This window comes from Benincasa hispida, chromosome 12 (assembly GCF_027475165.1).
Source record: "Benincasa hispida cultivar pf3 chromosome 12, pf3_genome.v1.1, whole genome shotgun sequence".
Lineage (NCBI taxonomy): Eukaryota > Viridiplantae > Streptophyta > Magnoliopsida > Cucurbitales > Cucurbitaceae > Benincasa > Benincasa hispida.
This window is the reverse complement of record NC_143489.1, coordinates 68,419,029-68,430,422: the sequence shown is the minus strand read 5'-3', so window position 1 is coordinate 68,430,422 and position 11,394 is coordinate 68,419,029. Positions and strand designations below refer to the sequence as shown.

Below are 11,394 nucleotides of genomic sequence, written 5' to 3'. Positions count from 1 at the left end.
AAGACTAATATATCGAAATTAAGACTAATATATCGAAATTTAAAAGTTATGTATATATCAATAAATTGAGGAAATGTCTAACCTCCCGACTTGTGAATATTTGACGTGTTAACAGATATTTCAATAATTATATATATGAATATTGTTAGATAATATGAAGTTTCATCTCAATACCAATTGATAATGAGAGAAGTAATTTATCTATCTCATATATACTATATGAGTTCGTACATATAAATGACCTGAAGGAGAAAAACCACAATAATAATCTTTTAGTAACAGAAAGAGGATGTGAAGCCCAATACACAAATAAAATAATTTGGGATTATTAGAAATTCAATCCATTTTTAAAATTTATTTTCATAAATATCTAAAATTTTTAATATTTTCATATATAACATTTAATGGATTTCAATAATACTACTTATGGTGGGCGGTTGGAGAGAGAATGAATTGGACATTTTGTTTTAATATTTAGGAATAACTCTTAATGTCGAGACAGAAAATGCATTTATTATATATTATTAATTAGTTGAGAGTTGTTTCCATTTTCAATTGGAGAGAGAAAATGTACTTAATATGATTTTATTTTTCATTTAACGTATTTCATGTATCAAGCAACTATTTTACTGGAGGACTCATATTATTTTTAAAAATACCTTTGAACATTGTATGAGATTTTTGCTAACATTCTAACCAATATATGAAATATACTGGTAAATATATTTAATATGTACTCAAATACAACTAGAGATGTCCACGGGGCGGAGCGGGGTAGGGGCTTCCATTCCCCATCCCCGTCCCCGCTCCCCATTTCATTCCCCATCCATGTGAAATTTCCCGCCGGGATCGGGGCGAGGATTCCCTATGGAAAATTCACGGGGATCGGGTTCCCCGCGAAGAATTTTTTTCCATTACCTTTTTGTTTTTTTTTTGGTTAAAAAATCAATTAATTTAAATCACTAATGTGAGCAAATTTAATTAAATAATTAACTTTATTACTAAATTGTTTATTATGGTTAATTTTATATGACAATTTGAATTTAAAGATAAATTACTCAAATTTTGGCCTAAAAAAGTTAATTATTTTTGTTGAGTAGAAAGAAATAAATATAAAACAAATTATTTACATATATAATCTAAATTTAAACATTCAATTTAAACATATTTATTATCTTTCCCCAAAAAAATAATCAAAATTTAAATTTAAATGTAATATTTATATAATAATAATAATAACATCTATACTAAATAAATATGTAAAAGCTAATTGGGGTGGGGATGGGGAACCCCGTCTCCGTTTAGCTCACGGGGAATTTTTTTCCCCCATTACCGACCTAATCAGGGAATCCTCGCCCCGTTCGGGGTGGGGCCCCACGGGGCGGTCCTCGTGGGGAAATTGGACCTCTAAATACAACTAGTTTCACGAAAACTTATTGGTTTTTTGGCGGATTCATGGTTTTTTTAAAAAAATATAGTATTATATGTTTGCAAATATTTTAACTAATATATAAAACATAAATGTACTCAAATAGATGGTTGTACCATTTGAAAGTTTTGATACTTGATGTTCAATATATATCACAATTTATATCATAAGTTTCATTTATATCACAGTATATATCCTACTTGGGGATATATATATGTACAAACGCATAGAGAAAAAGTGTTAAAAAAACAACAACAACAACAACAACAAAAGAGGCTTCTTGGTTTGCATGAGCAAAATCTCCCCATTTTCATCTTTATTGTCGTTTAACCATCCGTCGTCCATGCCATCTACCACTATTTGACTATCTGTTGCGTGTCTGCCGTCATCCAAGTCGTGCCACCGTCAAGCTGAGTCGTGCACTGTCTGAGTATGCTGAGTTGAACAAATATTTCAGCCAAGTCACACACTGTTCGAGTTCGCCATTCTTCGTTCGCTCCGAGTTCACCATTCAACATCCTTTGTGGTCGTCAGTAATTCGCTTGTCAGCAAAAAATTGAATATTGGAGAGGAGGTTTATGTTAGCATAAATTCTTAATATCTATAGTGAATAGATAAACCCTATGATCATTCATGCCAAATTGTCAAGAATAACATACCGGATTCTATTGCAAAATTGATGATAGCTTCAAGATGATGATGGATGACTATGGTCTTCCTCAACCAAAACTCCGAATGCCCTTAGTGGGATCTCTCTCTAGATGAGATTCAATAAAGACTGAGTGCTTATTGTTTTGGTATATTGAAGACCGTAGCCCTAAGGTCTCTTTTTATACTAGTTCAATTAGGGTTCCCATTAAACCCTAATTAACTAAGAATAGGCTTCTACCCATTAAGTTCATACTCAATTAGGAATCTAGGGTCTTAATTAATTAGATCACATAATAGGGTCCAATCTAATAAAATATCCCAATGTGATAAATTATTAATCCACATACATATCTCATAATTTAATTAAATATATTATTATTTAAATATGTCTAACAATCTCCCATTTGGGCTATGTCTGTGTACCTGATATAATTAAATCACATAAACCATAAGCGCGCATAAAAGGTTATTTCAATAATAGAATTCCTCTTTAGTTCAATCTGGTCCATCTCCTGTATTAGCATGGAATCAAAGCGGCTTTCGTCATTACTCTTGTAACTAAACCTTCCTTGATTACCAATTCCAATACATTCAATGACACAGATCAAGTATGGATGGATAGCATGGAAACTACATATAAAGTGATCTAGATCATGTCTGTTTCCAACTGGTCCAAATTTCTTAATGATATCATTCTAAAAAACTTTATGCTAAACTGCATGCATGATAAACGAGTTCAGATAATAAAACATAAACCATTAGCTTTATTCTATATAGAAAAAAAAAACAAAATAAGGTCAAAGAACATCCTCAATAACAAACTCCCACTAAACCATGGAATCAGAAAAGTGACTAACACCCATGTGAGCAACATGCTCATGAAAAACTTTAGGTGGTAAACCTTTAATTAATGTATCTGCCACCATAGAGTTTGTTCCTATGTGTTCTATCGAAATTTGACCTTTATGAACTCTTTCTTTAACAACCAGAAATTTCACATCTACATGTTTTAACTTCATATTGATTTTGTTGTTGTTGGAATACAACACTGCCAACTTATTGTCACAAAATAATTTTAGTGGTCTTTCTATGCTAACCACTATCCGCAGCCCAGTGATAAAATTTTGCAACCATATTCCATGATTGGATGCCTCATAACATGCTATAAACTCCGCAGCCATGGTAGAAGAAGCCATAAGTGTTTGTTTAACACTTTTCCAGGATACAGCTCCTCCAGCCAACATGAAGATATAGCCTGAAGTGGATAGAAAAATATCTTGACATCCAGCATAATCAGAATCAGAATCAGAATACCCAATGATCTCCAAAACTTCTAATCTCCGATAAGTGAGCATATAATCTTTTGTTCTCTGTAAATACCTCATAACCCGTTTGGCTGCTTTCCAATGATCCATCCCCGAGTTACTCAAATATCTGCCTAACACTCCAACTATGAATGCTATATCTGGACACGTACATACTTGAGCATACATTAGACTTCCAATGGACGACGCATAGGGAACCTTCTGCATCTCCTTAGTCTCGAGTGTGGTCTTGGGGCATTGACCTAAATGAAATTTATTACCTTTAGCAACCGGAGTATTTTCTGGGGCACAATCTTTCATGTCAAATCTACTCAAGATCTTTTCAATGTAGTTCTTTTGTGACAATCTCAAAATACTTTGAGAACAATCTCGTAGTATTTCAATTCCTAATATAAAAGAAACATCACCAAGATCCTTCATCTCAAAATTTCTTTTGAGAAATCTCTTAGTGTCATGCAATAAACCTACATTATTACTAGCTATGAGTATGTCATCGACATATAACACCAGAAATATTGATTTACTCCCATTGAACTCGTGATATATACAATCTTCCACAATGTTCACCTCAAAACCAAATGAGGTTATCACTTCATGGAATTTGTGATACCATTGACGAGAGGCTTGTTTGAGACCGTAGATGGATTTCTTTAATTTGCACACCATAGACTTTGAATTATCAGACACAAAGTTTTCTTGTTGCACCATATAAATCGTCTCATCAATGTTCCCATTGAGAAACGCAGTTTTTACATCCATCTGGTGTAGCTCTAAATCAAAGTGAGCTACCAATACCATGATTATCTTAAAAGAGTCTTTCAATGAAACCGGAGAGAAAGTCTCTTTGTAATCAATGCCTTCCTTTTGAGTAAAACCTTTTGCAACAAGACGAGCCTTATATCTTTTGATATTGCCATGTGAATCCCTTTTGGTTTTAAATATCCATTTACAACCCAAGTTTCACTCTTGATGGTAGTTCGACAAGTTCCCAAACGTCATTGTCTTTCATGGATTTTATTTCCTCTTCCATAGCACTTATCCACTTTTGAGAGTTAAAACTTTGTAAACCTTGTTGGAATTTGATTGGATCATTTTCCATTACGCCCACATCATCCTGATGTTCTTAATGAAACACAATATAATCATCTGGAATTGCATTTCTTCTCTCTCTAGTAGATCTTCTTAGTGGCACTTCTTGAGGTTGTTGAGTTTGAACTTCATGTTCAACAACGGGAACTTCAATGTTGTCTTGTTCTATAATTGGTTCAATAATGAAGTTAGGAATTGGAGCCTAAACATCATTTATAATCATATGAGGAAAGAAACTAATTCCTCTTCAAAGATAACGTTCCTTATGTTATCTTCCCTCCAAACACAACATTCTCAAGGAATCTAGCATTTTTTGTCTCAAACAATGATCTAGAAGTGGGATCATAAAACTTGAAACCCCGAGAGCACTCAGAATACCCAACAAAATAACAGCTAATAGTTCTTGAGTCTAGTTTTCTTTAATTAGGCTTATAAGGCCTAGCCTCAGCTAGACAACCCCAGATGTGAAGATGCCTAATACTAGGCATCTTTCCTGTCCACAACTCATAAGGGGTTTTGGCTACTGCTTTACTAGGTACCCTATTAAGGATAGATGCTGCAGTCTTTAGTGCCTCACCCCAGAGGGATTCTGGTAGAGAAGAATGATTAATCATACTTCTTACCATATATTTAAGTGTTCTATTTTGCCTCTCTGCTACACTATTCATGCTGGATTTGCCCGACATAGTGTATTGCAGGACGATTCCACATTCCTCTAGATATTTGGCAAAGGGCCCTCGACATTGTTCACCCGATCCATTATATCTACCGTAATATTCACCACCACGATCAGATTTGGCAGCCTTAATTTTCTTTCCAAGGATTAAGACTTCTCATGAATTAAATATAGGTATCCATATCTTGAATAATCGTCTATGAACGTAATAAAATATTATTGTCCATTCCAAGAGGCCATAGGGAATAGACTACAAATGTCTGTATGTATTAGTTCTAAGACGTCTGAGCATCTGTTGGCACCTAATTTCTTATGTTTGCCTATTTTCCCTTAATACATTCCACACAAACGTTGAAGTTACTTAAATCAAGGGAATCAAGAATTCCATCTGACACAAGTCTCTGAATTCTCTATTTAGAGATGTGACCTAAACGCTTGTGTCATAACATAGCGAAATTCTCATTTAATTTACATTTTGTACCATATGAAATAGATAGCAAGATCTCGTTAAATGAAGCAAAAGAATCAAGCATATATAGACTATCAATTAAAGAACCGGTATCAATAAGCTTAGAATCTTGAAAGAGACTAACTTTATTATTTCCAAAAGAACAAGAAAAACCAAATTTGTCCAAACTGAAAATAGAAACTAAATTTCATCTATATGACGGTACAACAAAAGTCTCACTCAGATCCAAATAACATCCAGTTTTAAAAAGTAATCTAAAATTTCCAATAGCTTAAACTGGAACTGCTTTGCCATCGCCAATATAGATGAATCTTTCAACATCACTTGGCGGTCGGCTCTACAGGCAACCCTGCATTGATATACTTATGTGAGTAGTAGCACCAGAATCTACCCACCAAGTATCTATAGGTACAGAAGCTAAATTAACTTCAGAACAATAAAAGTAAGAAGTTTATGTTTCTTTACACGCCACTTGGCGTATTTGGGACAATCTTTCTTAAAGTGATCTTTCCTTTTGCAGAAAAAAAACAAGGATTTTCAGTAGCTTGTTTCTTGTTTTTATTTTGTTGAGATGTCCCTTCTGCAACATCCACAAATTTCCTTTTTTTTCTTATAATGAGAGCATGTTGCCAAATGAGCACTTTTTGTCCTTTTTCTATTAATCCTATCTTATTCTTGCACACATTGTGAGATAGGCTCATTAATACTCAATTTATCCTTCTGAGTATTATAGCTTATCTTAAATTGAGTGAATTGTGTAGGAAGAGAGATAAGTACCAGATGCACGAGTAAATTTTCATTTATCTCGATATCAAGTGTCTTTAATTTACCTGCGAGATTGGACATTTCCATAATGTACTCCCTTATGTTTCCATTGCCCTTATACCTCATGGAAGTTAAAGAAGTCAAAAGACTACTTTCTTCCCCGTTCTCATTTTTAGCAAAATATTTCTCAATTTGAGCAAGGAACTTATTGGCATTTCTACTTTCCGTGATAGAGCCCTGAAAAGACTCCAGAATGGAGTGCCTAATGATCATCAAACACATGCGATTTGACCATTCTCACTTCTTTATATTAGCCGTATTTGGCTGTTCCTCAGTAGAAGTTGGTTTATCGGTCCTTAATTGAGGGTCCAAATCCATACACCCGAGAAGTATCTCTAGGCTTTCCTTCCAAATCTTGAAGTTCGATCCATTCAACTTAGGGATTGAACTCAGATTTCCAGATATTTGAGTAAGACCAATTGAAACAATAAACAACAAAACATATGCTCACAATTAAAATATACAAAATAATTTCACATATGTGATGGGTCTCTCTAACAAGATACCTAACACAACATTGATATTCAGCTTTTGAGCAAAAACACCAATTGTAAATGGTACTCTCAACGTAGTAATCAAAGTACTAACAATTAACTCTGTTAAAAAATAGCTTTTCTTTGGACCGATTATTTTTCACCTGAGCAATCCTTATAATTGTCACATACTCATTACCACATGCATATCCACAATTTGGCCAAATAATTATCTTCCTTTGGACTGATAATTATCTGCATAAATTCATGAATATGCACATATTATATTTTAGAATTAAATTAATCTAGATAACAGAGGCTACTATTATTTTGACCAATTCAATCGAAAATATAAGACACAATAATATAATAATATTATTGTATAAAAATAAAGGAGGAAGAACACCAAATAGTCCTTACCAATATTCACTTAATAATTGCATACACATTATACAATTAAAGCGGCATAAATATGTGAATATCGCCAAATATCATCATCAAATTTAAATTTAAATTCACCAAAATATCAATCAAATTTAAATTTAGTCCACAACATGATCAATAAATCTTGAATCAATAACATGATTAATCAAATTTAAATCAAATTCACAACATGATTAATCAAATTTAAATTAAATTGACAATATTTTCACTCAAATTAAAACCGAATTCTCAAAATTATCAATTGAAAATCTTGATTTTAAATTCACTAAATTATCAATAATTAAAATCAAGAATCATCAGCAAGATTAAAGAAAAACCACTGGTAAAATCAAATAGATTGTTTTATTCCCAATAGATGTTAGATTGGAAAAATTGGATCGATTAATTATTAACAAAATCGATTAATCAGTTCTTTGGACTTGAATCTACCAAATTCATCGATTAAAAGAAAAAAAAAAAAAAAAACTGTACAAGAACACAAATTGTCTACCCAAGAACTTGCACAAATTGCAAAAATCATTAAAAGAAAAAATTGAAATAAAAATTATGTTCATGCCAATTTTCAATAACATTAAAATGCTAAAAAAATACAAATCAAATTGCAAAAGAACACAAATCCGCACGGAAAAATCTGAACCTTTAATAAAATTGTGTTCAACCTTTTTTTTTCTCTTTTTCTTTCAAATAATCTTTAAATTCTTTAACTAAAAATCAAAATCTCAATGGAAAACAAACCTAAACCAACAATCCAACATGAAATCATGCTCTGATACCACTTGTTAGTATAAATTCTTAATATCTATATTGAAAAAAATAAACCCTAGGATCAGGATGACTATGATCTTTCTCGACCAAAACTCCAAATGCCCTGAGTGAGATCTCTCTCTAGATGGGATTCAAGACTTTGGTATATCGGGAACCATAGCCCTAAGGTCTCTAGTTCAATTAGATTTGTCATTAAATCCTAATTAACTAGGAATAGACTTCTACGTTCATACGTCCCTACTCAATTAGGAATCTAGGGTCTTAATTAATCAGATTACATAATAGGGCACAATCTAATAAAATAACCCAATATAGTAAATTATTAATCTATATAAATAGCTCATACTTTAATTAAACATATTTTATTTAAATATGCCTAACATTTTGGTCGAAAAGATCTCAGAGATAGGATTTTTTAGGAGAGAAATTGGAGAAGATAGAGGGTGTGAAGGAGAGGGTGTGAAAGAGAGGATTGAATAGAGGGGACCATTGAAGATGGAAAGTCTTCTAGGTTTTTCGAAAATATTTTGGTTTAATTGAAAATATTTGAAAAATAATAAATCAATATTTGAAAAATAATAAATCTTTCTTAAAAGGCACGTGTGATCTTTGATTTTTCTATTTCAAAAAATCCTGTAGTTAATTAATGGTTGGGTCTAAATGGTAATTAGACTCTTTTACTTTTTTTTTTTTTTTTTTTTTTTTTTTTTTTTAATTTTGAAAAGATATAGACATTCTTATAAATAATAAAAAGCTCGAACATAAATGAAATATAAAACCTTTATTAAGGTCTTCTATGTTGTTATCTCAAATAATTCAACGGTGGAATATAGTAAATGAACCACACCAGTCAAACTCCAATATAAACAAAATTAAAAAATTAAAAAAAGAAAAGAAAAAAGAAAGATTAATGAGCTATCTTAACGAATACTACTTGTAAGCAGGAATAAGCATAAAAATTTATCCGTTTAATTCTAATTTGGTATCAAGGTAAGTATGATCTGGAAGTTTTAATTCGCTTCCTAAATTATTTCATTTGTTATCTATTAATTTATACAAAATTGCTTTAAAGTTTATCTGAGATTTAAAATACCAAATATTAAATAAAATCAACTTTATGCTCCAGCTCTAACAATCTTTTTTTTTTTTTTCATAAAGATAAAAATAAATAAATCTAGCTGGTTTAGGGTAAATAGAAATGTTATGTAATTTAAATTATATAAAATTTAAAACATTTATCTTATAACAAACAGTTGGATATTGTTTTTTCTAAAATAAAAAATTAGATATTGATTATTAAGTACCAATTTAGATGTAATTTAGAATAGGGTTATTTTCAAATATAGTAAAATAGATCAAAGTATTTACAAATATAGTAAAATGTGGTCCATCAGTGATAGACTACTATCATCTACCACTGATAAATATTGATAGATGTCTATATTTCCTGATAGACGGTAATATTTTACTATATTTACAAATATTTTAAATAAATTTATCATTTAAAAAATATATATATATTTTACAATAATATCTATTTTAGTCATAGCCGAACCAGCACTTTTTCACCTAAAAAAAATAAACCATTATTGTTTATTATTGATTTATCGAAAAATTGGAACATATGTTTTCTTTATTGGTTATGAAATGAAACTTACCCAACATAATTCATTTCATATTTTGCTAAATGAGAAATCAAGGAAAAAGCTTTCCAAACACCAATCCACGAACCAAAAATTAGGAATATAAAAAGGGAAATAAAAAAGAAAAAACCTCAAAATGAAGAAAAAATAATATATATTAAAAAAGTCTACATTTTCACCTTCCTCTTGCACTCCTGATCCTCAATTGACCTATTGAAAATATTGATCAGGAATGTACAATTCATTTTGACAACAACGTTTCTCCCAATAAGATGCAACAACTTCACCCTCCCCGGAATCCTCGAAAAGCTTCTCAATCTCACCTTTCCCAAGCTCACGTCGTCATCGAGGTTCGACAAGACTCGATCGGCGACAATGTCGATGGTCACGTTCATTCGCACCGTCCGTCGTGCCTTGGCTTTCCCTGGAGGCCCTCGTGCCTCTCCTATTACTGTCTCATTAATGAATAGAGTTGTGGTTGTGTTACTATATTTGAACGATGCCATGTTAGGGTTTTTCACCGATACGTCCGCGGTCAGTGACATGTTGGATCCTGGCTTTGGTATGGCGCCGTTGATCAACTCAAGCTTTGTGATTGAAACTCTATTCATTCGGATTACGGGATCCTTGATTTGAAATAGAGTGAACATCAAGATGATGATTATCATTATCGTTGGTATTATAAGAAAGACAACTATAAAACCGCAACATTTAATGAACCTTCTTCGTTGGATTCTCTTTAGATGTAAGTTTGTTTCGCCGTTGTCACTGCTCGAACGATGATGGGTAGCTGGGGCGAGGGGCTGAGCTTGGTCCTTGTCCACCATGGTTATGGGAGAGGGGCAAAAAATTAGGTTATGGAATTTTTGAGTGCTTGAGTTTATAAGGCAATGGTTTGGGGAAATGCCCAAAATTTGAAGCCATTGAACAATGTTGAATTGAAGGCAAAGCAAAGACATGCATGACTTTTAGATTATAATATAGTGGTTGTAAATGCACTGATAAAGAGAGGAATAGAAAAAGAAGTCAAGTTGTTCATATTGTATTGTTTATATATATATTTGTGTGTTTGTGTTAATTTGTAATTGGTCCATCTGTGTGTTTTGTGGGATAAGTAGGGACAAAGTGCTTTAATTATGTGTGTAAAATATGGTTTCCTAATAAATTGGATGGGGCCTAAATTTTGACAAAAGGAAAAACATAGAAAATATGTATTAGGAGTGATTTTGTACCAAATTAAAAGAAAAATTGAGGTTGGGAATGAGTTTGATATCAATCAAACGCTGATTTGAAGCTCTAAAATGTGGAAGATATTAAAAAAAATGTGAACCACTTTAAACATCAAAGAACATCAGTTAATTACACCAAAAAGATAGACATTAATACACAAATTAATTATCATATTCAAATTAATTTTGGTTGTAGATGTCCTGATTTGTGTGGGCGGCGGATCATGAAAGTAAAATTTTGGCTGTGGAAGTTACTATGGCACCTTAGTTTCTGAAAAGTTAAAAGATATCATTTGGTAATCATTTAGGTTTCATTTGATAATCATTTAATTTTTTGTTTTTAAAATTTAAGTCTATATCATCTACATTTCTAACA

General features: G+C 31.9%; 1 protein-coding gene across 1 annotated transcript; it reads right to left on the bottom strand.

Annotated features, from left to right (window-relative positions):
• Positions 1-9,926: 9,926 nt before the first annotated feature.
• LOC120067718 (late embryogenesis abundant protein At1g64065-like) lies at positions 9,927-10,650 on the bottom strand. Its single transcript, XM_090307740.1, has 2 exons — positions 10,510-10,650; positions 9,927-10,415 (listed from the first exon to the last, which is right to left on the bottom strand). The coding sequence occupies exon 2, from the start codon at positions 10,398-10,400 to the stop codon at positions 9,957-9,959; it is 444 nt and encodes a 147-aa protein (XP_090163866.1). The 5' UTR covers positions 10,401-10,415; positions 10,510-10,650; the 3' UTR covers positions 9,927-9,956.
• Positions 10,651-11,394: the final 744 nt, after the last annotated feature.